The sequence below is a fragment of the Strigops habroptila genome, chromosome Z (assembly GCF_004027225.2).
Source record: "Strigops habroptila isolate Jane chromosome Z, bStrHab1.2.pri, whole genome shotgun sequence".
NCBI classification, from domain to species: domain Eukaryota; kingdom Metazoa; phylum Chordata; class Aves; order Psittaciformes; family Psittacidae; genus Strigops; species Strigops habroptila.
The window spans coordinates 32,556,654-32,576,947 of record NC_044302.2 but is presented as its reverse complement, the minus strand read 5'-3'; the positions used below and the strand labels follow the sequence as shown (position 1 = coordinate 32,576,947).

The window sequence follows — 20,294 nt, the reverse complement described above, 5'->3', positions numbered from 1 at the left end:
CAGTCTTCATTAAAAACAGTTTCACCAACCCAAGGCTCAAGCCAACAGAAAACACATTTCAAACCACGAACACCTTTAAACCCAACCAAAATCATTATAAACTATTACAAACCATGGACCTAGTTTCAACAGGCCAGCTTGAATTAACATGTTTCATCCAATGTGTGTAATAACAATTATTGATTGCTCTCTCAAGAGTATTTCCTGCATCTTCATCCATCACCAGAGTTCAGGGTGCTAAGTGCAAATAAAATTTCAGGATGTTGAAATAATTTGAGTTGTTAAATCTGACATAAGAGAACAGGTACAGACTAAAAAGTTTCATTTGTCATTTTCCATCATAACTGCCAAAGAATGCACCTGACATCAATAATTACCTCTTTCTCATAAATTGTTATCATATTATCACAAACATCCCAAAAAAGATATTTTTTTTCAGCTATAGCATTTAGTCATGGTTCATGTTAATTAGATATGATCACAGAATTATAATAGGCAACCTTTTAGTTTTCCAATTTCAGGACCAAGTTTGCATTTTATAGTCAGCATTTAATCTTTCAGACATCTTATAGCATCCCAGTGATACCACCTTATCTGGATGATTAAGGACATATTTAATCTTCTGAACAGAGAAAACAGTCTCAATGGAAGCTTTAATTGGAATGATGACTGGCTGTGTTGAAATTGCCCAACTGAACAGCATTGCCGACCTTCCCTTTTGCAGGAAATTTAAGCTTCTATCAATTGATCAGCCAGAATTACTACCATTTCACCCCAGATGAGGATTAAATACCGGCTTCTCAGATCAAAGATACAAGAAAACTTCTCATTTGTGCAAGTAGAATACTACAGATAGCTACTCTTCTTGGTTTCTTTTCCTCAGTTGTCTTTGAAAGATACCTCGGGTATGTCCTGTAGTTTCAATTACTGTCTGGAGTCATTGCCATCTCTCCTCTGGTTAATCACGTACACAATTAGTGCATTTTTTTTTTCCTGGCAGAATGTTTATCAATTAGTATTAAGCACTAACTGCTGTCAGACTAAGGGCTTTGCCTTCTTTTTATGGCTCATTGTCCAATAAAAATAAAAAGCCACTAGCCCCCCCCAAATTAATTCCCCTGAGATAGGTAAATCTCAACCGAGAACGTTTTTTAAACACATTCGCCAAGTAAGACCTTTCCTCTTGAAAACTGCCCACTTGAGACAATCCCTTCATTCCAAAATTGTCTTGACTTCTGGTTGAAGTTCCCCTAAATTAACCAGTGAAAGCTCCACATAAGTGGAGATGGGGAAGCAGGCGACTGATTGAAGGTTTGACACCAAAATAGTGTTACAGCTTTGTTTTTCTGAAGTCCAGATCCTCTGTCATTAAAAACAGTGGCCATTATCCCATTGACTTGAAGGCTAAATCATACAAGTAGGGAACATGCCATCATTTAGATGCATTAAAAAAAAAAAATCTTTTTGAGGCCACTGCAACAGTGGTTTCAATACTGGTCAACATCTTGGATTACTCTGCAGTTGGCGATATAAAGCACTTACTGTATTTCAAGACTATGTAAGAATAAGGTTTTTTTCTCTTCAAGTTTTTCGAAGTCTAGATCTAAGAAGAGAGAAAAAGTCATATTAAGTGCATCACTGGTCTTCTAAAACTGGAAGGCAGATAAAAACATTCAAATATTGTAAAAATGAGACCAGCATTTTAATAATAGTTTGAATTGATAATGTCTGGTTTTCCTCAGACATTTTCTAACTTAGCCACATAATTGAGTACAACATGCATAACCCTGAAAAATACAGCATGGGGTCCTCAGTGAAATTTTTGTTATGATTTGCTAGTGGCATTTAGGTGCCAATGTCATCATTCAAGGGTGTAACCTGTGCCAATGGGAACACCTGTTTGCTTCACCATTGATAGTACTGCCTGCAAGACTTGGGCCTTCTCTGGAAGCCGACACAGAAAAACACAGACTTGGTTAGATTTGTAACATCCGTTTAAGAAAGAATAAATTCAGGCCTTCGCCTTTAGGTTTTTTTCATTCCATTACAATTCCAAATATTCATTCTGCAAAGTTACATTCCAAGATAAAGCATCCTAAAATTCATACCTCTGAGCAGTTGTTACAAATCCCATAGCTCACCATGAAAATTCCTCACTTACTATGCTCCTTTGCTTTCACAGCCAAATACTCACCCTTTGAAGATGTTTTAAGGAGGGCTATTTTTAGTTCACACCTGTGGCTGCTGAAACACCCCAGGCACCATCAGAATTCCTTGGGATATAAGCATGTGGCAACCAATCTAGCTGATTTCACAAGAAGAAATCTTGAAGGCGCAGAGCAGCCCATCCCTATGTTTTGAGAGATGAGCCAGCAAGGGAAAAGACTGGCCTTGTTGAGCAGAGAGCTTTGGCTGGAACTCAGGAAAAAATGTGAATTTACAACTTTGGAAGAAGAGGCAAGCTGCTGAGGAAGACTACAAGGATGTTGTGAAGTTATGCAGGGAGAAAATTAGAAGGCCTAAAGCCCAACTAGAATTAATCTGGCTACTGCCATAAAACAACAATAAAAAGTGTTTCTATAAATATATGAACAACAAAAGGAGGGCTTAGGAGAATCTCTACCCTAACCAGGGCAGTCCTGATTGACTGAACGTTAGCAAATGTGATGTCCATCTACAAGAATGGCCAGAAGGAGGATTGGGGAATTACAGGGCTGTCACTCTGTCCTCAGTGCAAGGGAAGATTATGGAGCAAATCATCTTGAGAGCAAACACATGGCATATACAGGACTACCAGGTGATCAGGTCCAGTGAGCATGGGTTTATGAAAGGCAGGTCCTGCTTGACTTACCTGATGTCCTTCTATGACAAGGTGACCCGCTTTTTGGATGGGGGAGAGGCTGTGGATGTTGTTTACCTGGCGTTTAGTAAAACCTTTGGCCCTTTTCCCACAGCAGTCTCCTGGAGACACTGGCTGCTCACAGCTTGGACAGGTGTATTCTTCACTGGATAAAAACCTGGCTGGATGGCCAGGCACAGAGAGTTGTGGTGAATGGAATTAAATCCACCTGGTGGCCAGTCACAAGTGGTGTTCCCCAGGGCTAAGCATTGGGGGTGTATAATATCTGTATCAATGATCTGGATGAGGGGATCGAGTGCACCCTCAGTAAATTTGCAGATGACACCAAGTTGGCTGGGAGTGTTGATCTGCTGGAGGATAGGAAGGCTCTGCAGAGGGATCTGGACAGGCTGGATTGAAGGGCCAAGGCCAATGCTTATGAGGTTCAACAAGGCAAAGTGCCAGGTCCTGCACTTGGGCCATGACAACCCCATGCAATTCTCCAGGCTTGGGGCAGAGTGGCTGGAAAGCTGCTCATGGAAAAGGACCTGGGGGTGCTGATTGATGGAGCTGAACATGAGCCAGCTTGTGCCCAGGTGGCCAAGAAGGCCAAAAGCGTCCTGGTCTGTATCAGCAACAGTGTGGCCAGCAGGACCAGGGCAGTGATCATCCCCCTGTACTGGGCACTGGTGAGGCTGCACCTTGAATCCTGCATTCAGTTCTGGGCCCCTCACTACAAGAGAGACATTGAGGTGCTGGAGCGGGTCCAGAGAAGGGCAACGGAGCTGGTGAGGGGCCTGGAGCACAAGTCTGATGAGGAGCGGCTGAGGGAGCTGGGGGTTTAGTCTGGAGAAGAGAAGGCTCAGGGGGACCTTATCGCTCTCTACAGCTACCTGAAAGGAGGTTGTAGTGAGGTAGAGATCAGTCTCTTCTGCCAAAGAACAAGCTATAGGATGAGAAGAAAGAGCCTCAAGTTGTGCCAGGGGAGGTTTAGACTGGGTATTATGGAAAATTTCTTCATGGAAAAATGTATCAAGCACTGGAACAGGCTGCCCAGGGATGTGGTAGAGTCACCATCCCTAGTGGTATTGAAAAGACGTATAGATCATAGAATTATTTGATCTTAAAGATCTTTTCCTTTAAGATCAAATAGAGACCTTTAAGATCATCAAGTCTTCGGGAGTGTCACATCCTTAAAAAAAAACATGTAGATGTGGTGCTGGGCATACGGTTTAGTGGTGGACCTCGCAATGCTGGTTATACTTGAAGGTCTTTCCCAGCCTAAATGACTCTGATTCTGTAAGAAGCAAGTAGTCCAGCCTTCTAAAAATCCCTCTGAAATGTTAAGATTAGTTTTTGTGAAACACTTGATCACCTCTGAAACGTGACTGCATCTCACAAAATTTACAGATAGAACAGTCTTTAGAGATCATCTTGTCCCACCTCTGCTCCGTGGAGCGATGAATTTTTTTGCTGTTTGCAGTTCTACTTCAAAGCTATTAAATCAATAGGTCTACTACTATTTACATGAAAGTTTATCTACTATTTTAGCTGATAACCCCCATCAGCATTTCTTCCTCTGATACTTTTTCCCAATTATCTCTTTACCAAAAGTAATTCTGAAATATCAGTTGTGCATTGAAGCACTGATAAAAATTAAAGATGATTAAATTCTACAGAAAACATTAATATAGATGGATAGGTAGATATCTTGCATACAGTCAGCTGCTTGAAGCTGTGGCTATTCTGAGTCTCTCTCAATTTCCCTTCATAACAATTGGAAAAATGTTTGCCCCAATTAAATTAAAAACTTGGAATCATTGAGCTAAGGCAGAAATTAAATAAATCCTACATTTAATGCATTCTTCTACCCACTGTATCCCATTCATTCAGCTTATAATGTTGGTGCTCTGCCATCCGATATTCCAGTGCACTACAGAGTAATCTCTCCCTCTGTAGTTTTATCCATTTTCAGACTGTAAGTCACACCATGAACTACACTGCAGTATTTCTGGCCCGAAATAGACTTCTAAAAGCATCTCAGTACCTAATGCTTTTCTTCGACATTTTTTGAGTTTCTGAAAAGTAGGTTAATGTAAAGCACTACAGCAAATCATGGCTTGCTCCATTTTTCATAGGGTTCAAGCTGTTGATGCTGTTCTCAAAGCTCTTGCATATTTTAGCGCTTCTGTCTCCTTCACCTTCACAGAAAGAACAGGTCATCAGGAGCTTCAGCAGGCAAAAATCTAGCAAAATGGCAAAAAGAAATGGGGCAATAATCCTATCAGACATCAAGACATCATAGTTGGTATTTATATCAGAATACATAAAGAAGCTTGAAGCTTTTTTTTTTTTAACTGAAAATAGCATTAAAGGAACATCACAGACAAAAGTTTTCTTCTTGCTCAGACAGCTTCTTAAGACTTTGCTTTGCCAAAAGAACTATGAAATTGCACCATCTACCTATTGTCACTGTGTAAAGCTGCAGAACATCACAGAAACACCATAGCATTTTATTCCCTTGGAACGCTCTTCTAAATTTCATCTAAGCTTAGGATTATGAAAGTGTACATAACCAGCCTCAAGCTCCTCCTTTCTACGTTCACTGCAGCCCAGCTCTGATCACGCATTTTCCTAAGATGTCCCATCACCCTCCCTAATTATTCAGAAATAAGGACAACTGCTTTCTAGAAAGATTTGAGACAGCACACCATCTCCTTCCATGACTTTTCTTGTTTTGACACTGAAACCATAAAATATTGCACTCTTCCTACTCTTGCAGCACTGCCCCTCTGGAGTTTTCCACTTATTTCTCCAGCCTTTTCTCTGATACATTCGGGTGAATTCTTTCTGCCCACTCTCCACAGAAATAAAAGCACTGTGGAAAGCCTTTCTTCTCTGTCCCCCCCACCTTTTTCACTCCAGACCAATTCTTTGATAGGTAAGATAAAGTATATGCAGAGAACAGTCTCCTAAAATCGGACGGAATGTGGTCAGTTAAGATTCTTACCTTCCCTTTTGAGTGGAAGCCATAGAATCACAGAATAGTTTGGGTTGGAAAGGACCTTAAGATCATCTAGTTCCAACCCCCCTGCCAAGGGCAGGGACACCTTGCACGAGACCATGTTGCCCAAGGCTCTGTCCAACCTGGCCTTGAACATTGCCAAGGATGGAGCATTCACAACTTCCTGGGGCAACCCATTCCAGTGCCTCACCATCCTCACTGTCAAGAACTTCTTCCTTATATCTAACCTAAACTTCCTCTGTTTAAGTTTGAAGCCATTACCCCTTGTCCTACCACTACAGTCCCTAACGAAGAGTCCTTCCCCAGCATCCTTATAGGCCCCCTTCAGATACTGGAAGGTTGCTAGGAGGTCTCCACGCAGCCTTCTCTTCTCCAGGCTGAACAGCCCCAACTTTCTCAGCCTGTCTTCATATGGGAGGTGCTCCAGCCCCCTGATCATCCTCATGGCCCTCCTCTGGACTCGCTCCAACAGCTCCATGTCCTTCTTATGTTGAGGACACCAGAACTGTACACAATACTCCAAGGGAGGTCTCACAAGAGCAGAGTAGAGGGGCAGGATCGCCTCCTTTGACCTGCTGGTCACACTCCTTTTGATGCAGCCCAGGATACGGTTGGCTTTCTGGGCTGCAAGCGCACACTGAGGCCGGGTCATGTTAAGCTTCTCATCAACCAACACCCCCAAGTCCTTCTCCGCAGGGCTGCTCTGAATCTCTTCTCTGCCCAACCTATAGCTATGCCTGGGATTGCCCTGACCGAGGTGTAGGACCTTGCACTTGGCTTGGGTAAACTTCATAAGGACTTTTTGCCACAGGCTGAGTCTTCTTTCCTCATCTCTTCTAATGTGGCATAGATAGTTCCTCTGTAGGTTTGCCTTGATGTTGTCCTCTACCACTAAACTACTAAAGCTAAGCCTAAGTTAAGGAGGATGTAGGACAGACTGGGTATTAAAACATCAGGGTAACATTTCCTCTCTTGAGGCATCCCACAGGAATGCACAAGATCAGGTTTAGCACTTAGCCCACTGGAGTAGTAGCACTGAATGTTGACTACTGCCAGCCAGAAGCAGTCAAATGCAGCAACCAAAGGCAACTTCTGAGGCAGTAGCAGCATTAAGAATGATCCCACATTACAGAGGAGGAAAGGACGGTGTCTTTAAAGTTATTAGCATTGTAATACATTTACCTTTTCAATTTTATATCTGCATTTTTCCTACAACAGTTTAACAACTTATACTTCTGCAATGTAGCTCCACTATAAAATTAGTGCTCCTCACAGAGTTTTTTCTTCCCTTTCTTTTTTTTTTTCCCCTGCTTATATTCTCACTGGAGATCCTTTCTTCCTATTGTTTGTTTTCAGCACACATTCCTCTTTAAGATGAAGTTTAACATTAATAACTGACTTCAGACAGACACCCTCCCAAACATCCACAACACCAAAATTTGATTACGTTGGATAATTTGTTTCAGGTTCTTTGGCACCACTGAAAGAGTTAGAAACAAGTTATGTTATCCATTAACAATTCTTTGCTTAGTCTGTTATAAATAGTATTGCATAGGTAGTATTTCCCATATGCTATGAGAGCTGCAAATGTGTATGAGTTAAGCACACAATATTACCATGTGTAAGCACCTTCACAAGCAAACCACCAAACAGATGAAGTACCAACACATTTTATGTTTGAACTTTGCTAGATACTTATCAATCTCTCTATTAGCTATTCAATTAAGAAACAGGATGACTTTAGAAACATGTACTAAATATTAGTAACTGCATGCCCCGTTTCTTGAAACAAAATAACAAACCTAAGCATCTATTTCACAGACATCCAAGATCTCCACTTTAAAGTTGTTTTTAAATGATGCCTGGTCTAGAGCTGTATTTTTTAAATGTCCTCTTTCTCCTACACAGCAAAAGATTCCACAACAACAGGTATTTATACCACCCTTTTTATTTTTCAGCCAGAAATACAGTTTCATAGGGTATTTCAATAAACATTGGTGTTTATTCCTTAAAGAAAATCCCCATCTCTTTGGCATCTGACCATAATCTGGTTTTCAAACTAAAGACTATATAAGAAGATTTTACTTTCAAGATCATTGTTCAATACATTAAGTTTACACTGGTGTAGTTAGCTTTTAAAAATACACATCGGTTTGTTGCAATGATTCTAATAAACTTTAAAAAAAAAGATAACCAAACCAGCAAAATGCAGACTACTGGGCTGCCTTCATTCACCAACTGTGGAGTGACAGAATGAGAACTCCACAGTGCATGCACTAAGTAGTGCTTTCTATTCATTCTGAACAATAAATAAACAAATATTAATTCTACCAGAAACAATTAATCAAATAATTTATGTTTCCAACAATGTGATCTTATTTTTAAGCTACTTCTGCAGAGGTCATCAGCCAAAAGTTGCACATGGATTCAAGTAAAAGATTGCATCTAAAATTAAAAACCCCTCTAAAAACTACTGTTCCTTTTTAAAGTTACTAAGATGTTTTAAATACATCTAAGAATACAGCTGCCAAACTGCATTTTACATCATGATTGGATAAAAAATTCATAAGTAACAAAAGTAAGCCAGTATATTCAATCTAATCTACTCCGTTGAATAATCCAGGATTATCTCTTCAATGCTGAACCTGCACTCCATCCAAAAAAAAAAAAAAAAAAAAAGTAAATCAAAATTGGCTTTCCAGATCTCAAGTATTCAGTGCTTCAAATCAACTGCACTTTCAAAGCAATGCTGAAGTTGTTTGACAGCTCCTGTTACTATGCATGATACTGAAATCACAAATTTAAAAATCAAAACCATTACTGACATACCAAAGTAGACATTCCAGTTTAACTGCAATCTGCAGTGAATCATTTTTTGTGCCAAGACAATGTAAAAAATAAATCCCACTTACAAAAAAGAATCTTCACTCTCCAAAAGACTTGATGTTAATGACCCAAATACTTACTTCGATGCAGAAACTTAAAAAAAAATAAAAAATAAATCGTTTAATAGGAATCAAGTAGCAAAGGTTTGCTTTGTGTTAATCTCACCCTCATCACCATTGTAAGTACAGTCTGAAAATGTTTGAACTCAACTGTTTAAACATAAGTGATCTTATTTAACCAAGCTCACTTTCCTCTCCTTGATATGAAAATAAAGAATACATATGTTTTACTGTATTATTCTATTACTGTTGAGTACAAGAACAGAAAATCAAACCAAAAAACCTCCTAAACTTAAGCACTTTTCCAAGAGCAGTTTCTAACATCAAGCCAAAATTAGCAACAACCAAGCAGACGTGACTATTTTTTCAGTGTTAAATTACTGGAAATACTAGCTCTAACTGTACAAAGAAAACCTATCCCAAACCCCAAAATCAAAAGGCGGGCTGGTTTTTTTTTTGTTAAAAGGTGTTCAAAGAAATATCCACCAGTTGAAGTTAAATTTGCATCAGAAGCTGTTTGCTCAGGAAAGACTTCTCCCTCCACATATTTTTAAACACATTGCACTGCCAAAATTCTATTCAAATAAATTACTTTCTGATAACATTTAGCTGATACAACCACCTACAATGTGGACAGTCATGTACACAGTACAATAGTGGATTTTTGCAGCAACAGAAATAATCAGAAATTGGTTCTAAATTCAAGTTGATGATAGCTCATGTGCTATTTCTTGCAAACATACGGTCCCCTCTGAGGGTGAGGTGTTGGAGCTGGTATTGTAGCACTTCCGTGTCAGCAGGTTCCTTAATGCTCATTTTGTCTAAATTGAGGTAGTCCAGTGATTTCGAATGAGCCCTTTTACCTTTTAAAAGGCAAAGAGGCAGGGGACCATGAAGTGCTTTGTAAGGTTCATATGGTAAAGCCTTAGTGCATTTATCCCCTGAGCTCGGCATCCTTCTCCTCCTCCTTCCATTTACTGCTGGGATCTCATATGGCTGATAGTACCTACTTCTAGTTTTGTACAAACGGGAGGAACGTGTAAGTCCTGAATCAAGCTGTTTGGAGCGCAAGTTCGGCCCAGATTCCCCTTTATTCTCTTCATTTCCTGTACACTTCTGGGCTAATTTTAGCAGCTCCTCTCCAGTTGTGAAGCCAACCAGGTAGTTAGAATCCATGTGCAGGATCTGATACCCTGCAACTGTCCGTCGCATTGGTGAGCAGGGGGTACTGGAACAGCGGGGCTTCTCTGCTTCCATCCTGCCCGCAGGAGTCACCTCTGCAAGAGGCACAGGGAGGGTGGATATGGTAGTTCTGGACTCTCCATTTATGTCAACTTCCATTTTAAACACAATGCTATCCTCCTAAAAATAAAACAGATCTTGATCAGAAATAGAGATTTTGTGCAACACAAGGACTTGAGAAAGGACTGCAGAAATTAGATTTTGTATCACCCAGAAGTTATGACTGGTACTTCTCTATCCAGCCTTGCCTTATGTTCTACAGGTTGATAACAAAACTGACAACAGCCTTTTATCTTGGGTGTCTTTTTAATAAAAGAAACCATAAATATGTTCCTGATATTCCCAAACATTAAAATTGTTCTTGAGTAGTACTGTATACAAAAAAACTTCCTTCCAGTCCACTTGATTCCTTATAGCCCCTCACTTCTGAGGCCATCTACCTCCATTAGCACATCCACAGCAATTTCTCCCCTATTCAACTGTGTGTTTTTGCTATTGACAATAGTCTCAGTAAACGGAGCTTTCAATGCAGGTGTCTAAAACCTACTACCTCAGTCAGGCACAACCACAGACCAGACCTGATGCTTCCCTCTTACAGATGTGAAGACAGCTTGCTTTAGATTCCAAGAATGGCATACTGGCTGTTCAACAGCTGACCTTGTAAGACATCAGCAAAATCCCCTTTCCCTTTCCCCCATCCTATTTTTTTATTTACAATCAACCAAATGCACACACACTATTTCATTCTAATGTATTTCTAACAAAGGAAACAGTATACTGGTGGTGTTTAAAGAATAGAGCATAATATTCTTATAAACATTTTAAGAATAAGCAGTCTTTTGAATTCTATGGTTTTCTATTTCTTTTGGAAGCAGACTATTCTGCCCTGACCTCGCAACTTTGTACTTCCTCACCACTATTCTAAATACATTGTTTTGTGCCTTTACAGATACAATGGTCTGCCACAAACCATTACCACCTCTAAATGGGAAAGGTAAGGTCACTATCACAGCAAGTATACACTAGTGGATGCCAGAACACAGAGAAGGCTTAATTATTTTCATTTCCTTGTTTTCAGCATCATCTACACCATCTCAGCGACATAGCTACATCACAAAAGAGTCATGGAGCAGGGTCATCATGGAGCAGGGTCATCACAGATAGAGCAGGGTCATCACAGATAGGTAGAGTGGGGTCATCATAGGATGGTCTGTGTTGGAAGAGACATTGAAGCTCATCTAGTTCCAACCCTCTGCCATGGGCAGGGACACAAAACACAAAACCAACAATCACCTGCCACAGCAAGGAAAGGGAGGGAGGAAAAGATGTCTTCATGCAGCTTATAAGTTAAAAAAGCCTTGAGAACTTGAAAGCAATACAAAGACTTTTCTCAGAACAGGGCTCTTCTCAGAAAATTCATTTACTTCAATTTGAAGTGTGTATGTGCCCTGGTAACAAAAAGCAATCAACTTTGAAGACTAACTACAATCAAGAGGGAAGGAGGCAGGAGTTCACTGCTGAACAATTACCTTCACTGACCAAAAACAGCACACAGGAAAATCAGAGAAGAAAAGCCCCCAAGTAGGCAAGATCCAGCCTCATTCTTCTTCCTGAAACTGTAAGCTTTCATTTTTGTGCTCCAGTGCAAAGAACAGCCCTCCAAACAACAATATGACAGACACTCTAAAGCAACGGTAGCATCAGAAGTTGGTGCCATAAACAGAAGCTCAAGGGAATAGCACTGCTAGCTGGTGACAGCAATGACTGGCCAGCTCCACAGGCAGAGCTCCAAAACACAGCAAAACTTTTAATGTGAGTTACTCAAGCTGCCATACACGGTATGCCCTGCATATCAGGGCTTTAACATGCCCTGTCTTCTTATTTGATAAAAAAGACACAGAAACATTATCTAGAAGACTTCTAGAAAAGAAAATAATTTGAGAGATTCACAGTAACTGTGAGTAGAGACAGCATGACCAACAAATACGTATTTAAAACTTTTAGACTGCATTTTTAGGCCATTTCTGTGGTTGCAGGGCATTAGATGACTACCATTATGTTCATTGCTGTGTAGTGGTTTAAGCTCATCAATAATTCTCTGCAATTATTAAACTGAAGAACTGTTTCTTCAGTATTAGAAGATTATTTCTTCAGATCACAGCTGCCTTGTCTTCTTGCTTCTCAAGGAGAATGACAGCAGAGTTATGCCAATTCAGGTCAATTTATAATTAAAGATTTACAGAATCAAGGAGAAGAGGAAAAAGATGGCACATCCTTTCCTTTGCTGCTGCTTCACATATTTAAAAACTATGGAAAATAACTGAAAATAATGTGTTACCAAGAGGACCCACTTGACAGTACACACCAGAAGTGCTTCCAGAATACAATTCACTTCAACAGGACATTACAAGGTCTTATTGATTCTCTTTATATTTATTATGAAGCAGGCTCTGCATATAAATCAATATGACCCAATCCAGTTAAACTGAGAAAATGGTCTAAAACACAGAGAAGAGGAACAATGAATATAAGTACTGGTTTAATTATTATTTATCATTGTTTTACCTCAAGGAGTACATTAAGATGCTTGGATAATTCTTCAAGAGTAAAAACATCAAAGCCTCCACATTTTGTGAATATAAAGGCTTTCTAATTACTAAATCTTTCACAATGCCAGATACCACTCAAAGATTAGCATGGGACAAAATAAGAGACATGTATGACCAATGTCTAACATCACACCATGCTAATACACACACTGTAAATCACTCTTACCATGTGCTTTTACTGCACTCAATGACCAGAATCACAGAATGGTTTGGGTTGGAAAGAATCTTCAGATCCTTTAGTTTCAACCCCCCTGCCATGGGCAGGGACACAATACACTAGACCAGGTTACGTCCATTCTGGCCTTGAACACTGCCAGGGATGGAGCACTCACAACTTCTTTGGGCAACTCATTCCAGTGCCTCACCGTTCTTGTAGTAAAGAATTTCCCCCTTATATACAACCTAAACCTCTCCTGTTTTAGTTTGAAGCCGCTACCCCTTGTCCTATCACTACAGTCCCTGACGTAGAGTCCCTCTCCAGCTTCCTTGTAGACCCCAATCAGATACTGGAAGGCTGCTATGAGGTCTCCATGCAGCTTCTCTTCTCCAGGCCAAACAGCCCCAACTTTCTCAGCCTGTCTTCATATAAGAATTACTCTTTTGCTTTGATTTCTTTCCCTGATCATTTGTTATTTTTTCTGTTAAATGTATTATTTACAGCTTTTCTGAGGAGAGAAATGTGACTCAAAAAAATGCCAACTTTAATTACCCAATATTTAAAGAAGGCAAAGAAAAATGAAAAGGGGTTTCCCTTGACACTCCTGCACTTTGTAGAAAGCCTGCATTATTTTGAAACCTCAGTAATTGCTCTCAGCTACTGGGTCTCTGTACATTGGTGTTCCCATTTTTACTTCTCAACCAGAATATGAACTCATTTGAGAAGATGCCATTTTCTTAGGATGACCATTTAATTTCTGTCCATCCAACTACTAATTTTATTTAAGAACAGATTTGTATTATTTTTCTAGATGCCAAGCCTACAGGTAGTACCATTTGAATGAAAGTACAATTTGAAGATCTGTCTCATTGATAAAATGCTTCTAATTGCAATAAGCAGATGGCAGAATGGAAAGATGGCAACAGACTCAGTGATAACTCTGTAAAAGAGTTAAACATACTAGACAGAGATTATCAAGCCAGTTTTGACACTTTCCCTTCTCTGTGCTGACAAAAGTTATTTCCGTCTGCAACTAAAACAAGTGGAATATTTAGTTAAAAGGGAAAAATCAAGCCAAAATTCAGCTATGTACGAGTACCCACAAAGGTGCCACATTTCTTTTTCTAGAGCTGGGGCAGCCAGACCATAGGCTCTGAGGTGTCTTGTAGGTTCTTGCAGTGCAAGCTAGTGATACTGCTGCATGTACTGCCAGAGCCAGATGATTGTTTTTAGCCATGCTCTTTACTTTCAGCTGAAGGGACTGAAGACTACTGTTGCTTCACAGTGCTCTCGAAGGCTCCCTATAATAGCTGTGTTATGTTTTACAGACTGATACTCTGTTTGTAGAGATGGCAAAGGTGGGGGAGAGGGGTGAGTGTAAAACAAAAATAAATAATCACAGAACAAGCTCAGTATCAGCAAATTACACACATTCTTCAACTCTTGCTGTTCCACAGGAGAAATTCCAAACTAAGCTAGAGAAAAAGAGAATGGAGGTAATATTAAACTGCTGCACCACATGAGACAATGTTCAGATGGAATAAGAATAAAGTTTAGCACAGATTTTTTCTCAAAATTACATGCAAGAAAATGCAACTATGCATACAGCAGACATTATGAACCTCCAGGCCTTAAGAAAACAGATGAATGGATATTACTGAATTAACAAAGCCCGTGCAGTAACTCCAGGATGTGATGCAAAACAACAGTCCACCAATCAACCAGTAAAAATGATAAGTATAGAGGGTGGTTGTGATTGTGATTGTGGAGGGTGGTTCTTGACAACCCTGAAGTTGAGAAGGTGAAGTATTTAGCCCTTCAGCAATCCAGTATACTGGACAACATATACCACATTTAAACCAAACAAAACAAAGAAGATCAAACAAATTTCTAAAAACATGTTCCCACCACAAGCAGCATGTTCCTACCACAAGAAGCAAGAACTATTTAATCAAGTTGTTAATTCTTGTTATTACTGCAGCTTTAAAAAGAAAACAATTATGATCTAGGAAACTACCTTTTAAAAATGAAAAGGATTATACAAAAGAATTGTTGAGGAATTTTAACTGGCAACTCCAGTGAGTATGTCAGACCAGATCAGCATGACAGAGCATACAATTAACGCAGTAGAGAGACAGATGGAATTTCAAGAGTCTGTCCAGGCTAATGAATTTTGCATGAGCAGACTTAGCAAGCAGGAAAAGTAAAAGAAAATGGTGGGAGGGAATGCCATTTAACTCTAACATCTCTCTGCCAAGCAATACTACATGGAAGCGTTTTACAGAGGGTAACTTTTCTGAAATACTTACTCCTTTAAATAAAAAATGCGACTTCCTTGCTGGATGGAATCACAGCTGAACCCTTCCCCACCACGCCATTAGTAAGCTGATGCTGCCGGCCAGCATATAGATAGGTTTTTACTATCGTTACTCATCAAGAGATGAAACAGAGAGACACATGTAAAGCAGCTGATGCATACTGTAAAACAAGTAATTTTTATTCTTTAGTTAGTTAATAAGTTAAAAGAATGCTTTCTTTATAACTGTGTTTTATTTCTCTGTATTTTTTAATTTCTTTTTCTCACCAATCAAAATCTAAATCTCACTTTCAAAGTTCTTTCCAGTTTCAGATTAGCCCACCCAGAATAAAAAAAATCAAAAAAACCAAAAAACCTACCACAACCCTGACTTGATGACAAAAACCAAATTGCCTTTTCAAAATAATAAAAGTAAACAGACTGGAAAAAAAAGTTTTAAAAGTATTACAGATTTCACTGACAAATACAGATTTTTGTCTTTAAAAAATAAAATGCTAATGGGAATAAGGTTCCCCCATTTCTATTTTGTCAGTCAAGAAATGCATGCTTGGTAGCATCCTATATTGCCATGTCTGAAAATACAGCTCTGCAGCTACTATTTTGAAACTATTAACCTGAACAATATTATATTCAGCCTTTGACTAAGGACAGCTATTAAAAGAAAGATACTGGTAAAAAAAAAAAAACCTACTCCAAGATATCAGGAAAAATAATCAATGCAACTTCAGTTTTTTGGGTTTCTTTTTTAACTGAAGCACTTTAAATGACTAGTTGTCTTAATGCAACCTGCAGCAGGTATTTAGGTGTTTGAAGGAAAGGTGTCTCATTCACTAACACTATCCACATTGCTAATGGTAACTTCCCCAAACTTACAAGAGTTACGCATATAATGGCGTTAAAGTTGTGTTCTCTGCCGCCTTCTCAAATGCTCCTTCCAATACCTAAATGCTAAAACAAGTGCTTGAGTGTAATGCAACTACGGAATGAAATTTATAAAAGCCAAACAGCACATGCAGGTACAGTAAAACTGAATTAAACTTACAACCAGTGCAAACAGGAAACTTTGTTCTGGAATATTCAACATACTGCATTTGCATGTGATTATGCATGCCTGGTGGCAAAGCCAACAGCATAAGGCTGGTCTAAGAAGAACAGATTATGAAGAAAACCATGCTACAAAGTCAGCACTGTTATGCAAGAACTTAATTTCAGTGATAGTGTTGCCACTGCCTTTGTTTCAAAGTCACTGTGAGAATCACTCTCCTCTGTCTTCATTATTCTAACAAGCTTTACTTTTTTCCCTTGAGAAAGAGTGCAAGCACAGCACGGCAGACAGAATATGGTTCAAAATACACCAACGGTAGCAGGGTGGTGGGAGGAGCAGCTTTCAGTAAGGGACATGACTGGGAAAAAGTAGGAAGGAGAATCAGTGCTGCTCATTTCTACTCCCTGTGGCAAAACAAAGCATCAATTCTGCAGTCCTCACTACACCCCTACTGGAAATGCTCCAAGGACTCTTACTGTATTCAGGACGAGCTCTATCAGAAGTCGGCCAATGACTAGCACAAGCAGCGAATACTCTTCCCCACCACAGACCCTCCTCCACCACTCCCACCGAGGTCCGTGCAACTGCAGGCTTCTGCCATCGATTCATTTCCACATGCAGCTATGCAGGCATATATGTATGTGCAGCGGCTTACTGCCCCACTCTAGTGAGCACACTAACAAGGGAAGACAGAATCATGTTCATAGGAAACATCTGCCAATGCATACAACTTGCTACTTTCTTTAAAATAGGTACGTACAGACTCATGCTTAGGCCAGCTAAAACCCCTGTGTAAAACAGCATGCATAACTTACATATAAAGAAGATAAGACCCAAGACTATTTTCCTATGCATCCATAGACTACTCAAAACAGCACCTCAACTGTTCAGAGCCACTCCCCCAAAATCTTAATATCCAGAGACAAAATTGGCAAAACACACTTGCTGATAAACCAAAGCAGCTTAGCAAGCACCTTACCCTGTAAAGTAACACTTTAATGCAGTCAACATGTATCATACATAGTACAATCTACATTTAAACAGAACCTTCAGCCTCTCTTTACCCTTCACTAAACACAAGATTTATTACAGAGAAATACAAAGCTACCCATATACAAAGCTGGGCAATAGTGCACTTTGTTACTATTAGACTGGGCAGTAAGATCATATTCACGTTTAGCACTTGCCTCAGAGTACTAAGAACGGTATGGCCGCTGTTGGTGATTATAACCTGCAAGTGAAGAGAGCTATGAACGGTTGTGCACCCACACAGGTGCTAACATGTGACCTCTTAACACCGTTACTAGCGGCTGGCACCGTAAGCGCCCTTGAGCAGCCCGCTGCAGGCCTTGCATGACAATACCCCAGGCTTCCTTCAGCGAGCGGGTACCGGCACCCGCGCCCCGAGTCCCTCCCGGCCCTGCCCGGACAGTTCCACCACCGTCCGCTTATCCGCACTGCCGCCTCCAGCCGCTTCCGGCCAAGGAGCCCGGCGCACCGCGAGCCGGGCGGGAGCTGTGCGCCAGAGCCTCCGCGGTGCGCTCGGGGGGAAGCCCCGTCCCACGCGCCCTGCCGCGGCCCCGGGCCCGCGGCCCAGGCGGCAACGGCTCCGCACCGCTGCGCGGGGTGGGGAAAAGCGCCGCCGCCTGCGGGAGGGCCGGCCCGGGCCGGCCGCTCCCCCTGACTCCCGACCCGGGCCTCGCCAACGGTGCCGGCCGCACCGCTCCAGCCGAGGCGCCAGGGCAGGCCCCGCTTCCCCGCCACCCCGCCCTACGGGCATCCCTGGGCCCACCCGCCGTCCCTGTTCTGGTGCCCGCTCCGTGAGGTGCAGGCGGGCCCGAGGCGCCATCCCCGACTCCTACCTGCGGCGCAGACGGATGAAGAAGACGCCGAGACCGGCCCTCCCCGCCTCGGCCCGGCCCGAGCGCTGGGCTGGGGCGGGTCCCAACAGCAGCGGCAGCCCCGTGCTCGCCGCAGCCCGGCCCCTCTCGGGTGGAACCGCCTCTCGCGTGATGGTGGCTGGGAGGAGAAAGCCGAGGCCGCGCTGGCGGCCGGGGGCGGGGGGGGGGCCGGGGCTGTGAGGAGCACCGTTGGGCGCAGCCCAGGCTGGAGCGGGGTTTAAACTTACTCGAGATGCCGGTGATCAGTGTTCGGTGGATGTTATGGGTTTTCCTCATTTCTCTTGTAATAGTTTCAAAGTTGTGGCTGTAGAACCAACATAGAACCACAGAACGGTTCGGGTTGGAAGGGATCTTAAAGCTCGTCCAGTTCCAACCCCCTGCCATGGGCAGGGGCACCTTCCACTAGACCACGTTGCTCCAAGCCCCTGTGTCCAACCTGGCCTTGAGCACTGTCAGGGATGGGGCAGCCACAGCTTCTCTGGGCAACCTGTGCCAGGGCCTCACCACTGTCACAGGGAAGACCTTCTGCCTGAGAGCTCATCTCAAACTACCTGATATCCTACCCAATACCTAATCTAACCCCCAGGAGCGGGACAGGGGCCTGGTGTCTCCACACATCTCTGCGTTTTCCTGTGGTTGGCTGGGGCCAGGGCTGTGCTGGAAGAGGCAGGAGACACCAGGTGTCAGGGGCAAGCAGTGGACATTGTCTACCTGGATTTCTCCAAGGCTTTTGAGTTTCTCACTGCCTCCTCCTAGAGAAGCTGACATGTCACAGTGTCGACAAGTGGTCTGTGTGGTGGTGGGGGAACTGGTGACCAGCAGCACCCCAAGGGCAACCTGTCACCAGTGGGTCCCCCAAGGATTGATATCGAGCCAAACACTGTTCAGAGTCTTCTTAAGTGATCTGGATGGTGGGATCAAACGTACCCTGATGAAGTTTGCAATGGTACCAGGCAGAGTGGGGAAGTGGACACTTTGGAAGGGAGAGCCAACCTGCAGGATGACCTGGATAGGCTGGAAGAGTGGAATAACAAGAACTTTCTGAAGTTCAACAAGTGTAGGATCTTGCAGCTGCATAAACACAATCCAGAAGTGAAACACAGGCTGGGACCTACTTGTCTGGGGATCAGCTCTGTGGAAAGGGGCATGCGGATCCTGGTGGACAGCAAACTCGATAGGAGTTAACAGTGTCCAGCTGCAGCAAAGCCAACAGGATGCTTCGGAACATCAACAAGGACATCACCAGCAGAGATAAAGGTGTCATTGTCCAACTCTGCTAATTGCTTTTCAGGCTGCACCTGGAATACTGTGTTCAGTTTTGGTCGCTGCTATACAAAAAAGATGTGGACAGGCTGAAGTGGGTCCAGAGAAGGGCCAAAAAGATGATCAAAGGACTGGGAAGCCTGCCATATGAGGAAAGCCTGAGAACTGGGTTTGTTCAGTCTTGAGAAAAGAACGCTCAGGGGAGATAAGGTCAGGGAGACCTTATCACCATGGTCCAGTATTTAAATGGTGGCTACAAAGAGGATGGAGACTCCCTTTTTACAAGGAGTTGTGGAAAAGACGAGGAGTAATGGCTACAAGTTAATCCTGAGGAGATTCCAACTGGACGTAAGAGGAAACGTTTTCACAATCAGAACAACCATCCACTGGAATATCCTCCTCAGGGAAGTGGTGGATTCCCCAGCATTGGATACTTTTAAGATTCAGCTGGACAGGGTGCTGGGACATCTCATCTAGGTCATGCTTTGCCAATAATGGTTGGACCAGATGATCCTTGAGGTCTCCTTCAACCTGGTGTTCACAGCTGCACCGTGAGAGTTGAAATGTCTTTCTGGATCCCTGTGCAGAGGTGACTTTCTGGAGTGCCAGGCAGTGAGCCTCGTTGGCACTAGTCTTGTCTAACAACCATTCCACCCAATCTGATAGTCTCTGGCTTAATAAAGTTTAGTGTCACATGTTTGCTCACTTTGTATGCAACTGTAAAAAGGGAACAAGTAATCATCTCTTGGTGACTTTCTCTGCACGGAAATACCACCCATCTCTATCTATAACTTCTGTGGCATTTCCACATCTACAAAGTTTGGACACTGACTAGATACAAACCTTTATGGTTTTGCCAACAACCAGTTAGATCACTTCCCTGTTTAATTTTGCTACTCAAAGATTGAGCAAAGGTGCTATTACTGCACCGAACCTTGCAAACAATTGCCT

The 20,294-nt window shown here is 42.1% G+C and overlaps 1 protein-coding gene across 2 annotated transcripts; it reads right to left on the bottom strand.

Moving 5' to 3' along the window:
* Positions 1 to 7,796: 7,796 nt before the first annotated feature.
* MACIR (macrophage immunometabolism regulator) lies at positions 7,797 to 18,173 on the bottom strand. 2 transcript variants are annotated; one of them, XM_030512817.1, is made up of 2 exons: positions 18,042 to 18,173; positions 7,797 to 10,171 (listed from the first exon to the last, which is right to left on the bottom strand). In XM_030512817.1, the coding sequence occupies exon 2, from the start codon at positions 10,148 to 10,150 to the stop codon at positions 9,527 to 9,529; it is 624 nt and encodes a 207-aa protein (XP_030368677.1). In that variant the 5' UTR covers positions 10,151 to 10,171; positions 18,042 to 18,173; the 3' UTR covers positions 7,797 to 9,526. The 2 variants fall into 2 exon arrangements, with proteins under 2 accessions (XP_030368677.1, XP_030368678.1); XM_030512818.1 differs by lacking the exon at positions 18,042 to 18,173 and adding an exon at positions 15,127 to 15,295.
* Between the last annotated feature and the right edge of the window lie 2,121 nt (positions 18,174 to 20,294).

Coding starts and splice junctions, on each gene's coding strand:
- MACIR (XM_030512817.1), bottom strand. CDS start 10,150: ATGGAAGTTGACATAAATGGAGAGTCCAGAACTACCATATCCACCCTC.